The 2,807-nt window shown below is 41.7% G+C and overlaps 1 protein-coding gene across 1 annotated transcript in view; it reads right to left on the bottom strand.

The window, feature by feature from the left end:
- Positions 1–2,807, bottom strand: part of RIMS1 (regulating synaptic membrane exocytosis 1) — a 474,428-nt gene that overhangs the window by 9,396 nt on the left and 462,225 nt on the right. The window contains 1 exon segment of the mRNA XM_023513140.1: positions 778–916. Coding sequence (XP_023368908.1) covers positions 778–916 — 139 coding nt within the window.

Genomic DNA, 2,807 nt, shown 5'->3' with positions numbered 1-2,807 from the left:
CATTATGACGTTTAGATTGGTATGTGAGGAATCTGAAGGGCAATGAATGAATAATTATGGAAAATTTGTACATGGTCAATCTCCATGTAACCCACCACAGGATAATGATTTATTTGTGAGACCCATTAGCTCAGTAAAAGTTCAGTTTTATCAAAATGTTCTCAAGCATAAGAAAATTCAGGTTTTTTGCAAGATCCCTAAGAAAACAGTAAAAAAACCAAAGTACACAAACAAAATAAGACCTTGTGATTTCTTCAGAATTCACTAAAACTCTTTAGTCAGAAAATAATGAGGTAGAACCTGAATTTTTTTCCGACGGTAAAAATGAGACAGTGATGTTTTAAAAACAAGAAAACATGAAGTTGCTTACATGTTTGAGAGTGTTAGACTCCTAACAGCTTAGGGCCCAGAACAGCTTGAAGAAAATTAACAAACTGGGAAACCAGTTCTTCGCTTTTCAATTTTAATTTCAGAGTTTGGTGAAAGGGCCCGACTGTTCCCCCAGGAGGAGGGCACTGAACGTGGCATTTCTACCCCAACCGTCCAGTGAGGCCCTCGTCTGGGCTTGCCTGGGGTCAGTTCCTTTCCGTCCACTCAGTGGCTCTTCACTCCTTGGGGAGGGCGGAGTGGCCAGGCGCGGAGGCCGGGCCGGGTCAGGCTGGTTTAAGGGGGACAGGGGACCCTCTGGCTGAATGAAGAGGCTGCACAGGTGCCCTGGCTGGCTTTGTTGTTTTATACATCACCCCCTCAAGCCCTGTCCCCGAGCCCCTCACTTACTTCCCCTCGGAGCTGTAGCTGTTGATGCTGCCGTCGGTGGACTCCCGGCTCGGCTGCCGCGTCATCTTCCGCATCTCGGCGGCCATGCCCGTCTCCGTGCTCCTCTGGATGGTGCTTTTCAACTTCTTGTGGCCTGACTCTGATGCGAGAGAGCAAAGGAAATACGTTTTATTTAGACAATTTTCCTCTGAATGCCAATTGATTTTGAAAATACGATAGTTAATTTTATGTATAATTAAAAATTTTATCAGGCTGGGTGCCATGGCTCACGTCTAATCCTTGAACTTTGGGAGGCTGAGGCGGGAGGATCCATTGAACTCAGGAGGTTGAGACCAGCCTGAGCAAAGGTGAGACCCTGTCTCCACTAAAAATAGAGAAACTAGCCAGGTGTTTTGGTGGAGGCCTCCCAGCCATTCAGGAGGCTCAGGCAGGAGGATCCCTTGAACCCAGGAGTTGGAGGTTGCTGTGAGCTAGGCTGAGCCATGGCACTTTAGCCTGGGCAGCAAGGTGAGACTTGGTCTCATAAAAAATATTTTTTTAAGTCTGAAAAAGTGTTAGTCTAAGGAAATACTCTACTTAATTAAATCATTTTTGCCAAAGCCTGTGCTGGCTAAGATGAGTAGCAGCAGAAAGTTATGGAGACCGCCCAGATCTCAAGGACTGAGAAGAAACTCATGGCCGTATCGCTACTGACAACATCAGTGAAAATCTGAATTCCCCACACAACTTTTTATGTGGCGAGATAATGGCCAATCTAATAGGTTTCTCCTGATATGTAATTCTCCATCTATGTGGAAATATAGGTCCTTTAAAGGAAAATGGGCCCTCAGAACCAAGCATGAAAGATACCATAGTTTTGATACTGTCACATATCAGCAATACCCACAATAAGAAACGGTAGTATGTTATTTGAAGATTTTGCAACATTTTAACAGACACTAAGTCATTTGAGATGGCATATAGGTTTACGGAGGTAGATACAACAGATATTTCCCCAATTCCAAGGCCTTCTCACTCAGCTGGAGGACTGCCTGGCAGTGTTCAGGAGTGTGCCCCCACCTGCACTGTGGATTATATTGGTTGATCAATTTCATTTCAGTTACCGATAATTTCAGAGAAACTTTCTCGAGTCACATTTAAAAGCACTAAACATCATTCTATTTACTGCATGGAAATGAAATTCTAAACCCTTTATTTGTCTATATGAATGACCAATATCAATAGATTAGACAAACAGACTGATTCCATCTACACATTCTCTCTCTATATTTCTGGATTTCTTTCTGTTATTTTTGTGTATAGTATCATTTAATGCTCATTAACAATATATGAAAAAATGCTCTACATACACAATTACATACACGACTACCCATGTACGTACAAAACTTCCTCATGAAACCTCTGTAAAGCAGGTGTCTAAACTCACTCTTAGGTCAGCCAAAAGCCCCATTTTTCCTCTTAACTTTTGGTTGCTGCAATCCTTTTGCAAATTATCTAATCAAAGATACAATAGGCTATATAGTATTTAATATATAGATTTAATGTTCATTTTTCCTACACCTTAATAGGTTCATTAAATTTTTATTGTTGTTACCGTTTTTATTGCTTTTTGTTTACAAAGGCAATATATGTACTTTATAAAATATTCAAATACTTCGGATATCTTAAATGTTGAATGTCTTCTACAATTTTCCCCCTTGAAGACGATGATGGTTAGTAGCTGGGGTGCTGTTTTTTTCTTTATTCCTATCCATGCTTCTTCCCTGGGCTTCTGTGGTCCACACTCTCCCCTTCTCTGTCTTTGTCACTGATTGCTCCTCCCGTCTCTTGTACTGGAACCTCCTCCTCTTGAGAGTTTTAGGTAGAGGAGATCCCCGGAGAGGAGAGCTGACAGACCTCTTTGGTTTACTTCTACACTTACTTTCTAGGTGATCTCAGTCATGGTTTTAAAGCCATTTATGTCCCTTACTCCTCCAAAATACACACCAACAGTCCCAATCTTTCTCCTAAATGTCAGAGTCATTAATCCA

The sequence above is a fragment of the Otolemur garnettii genome, unplaced genomic scaffold (genome assembly GCF_000181295.1).
Source record: "Otolemur garnettii isolate 467f Iridium unplaced genomic scaffold, OtoGar3 scaffold00035, whole genome shotgun sequence".
Lineage (NCBI taxonomy): Eukaryota > Metazoa > Chordata > Mammalia > Primates > Galagidae > Otolemur > Otolemur garnettii.
This window is presented reverse-complemented; position numbering and strand designations above follow the sequence as displayed.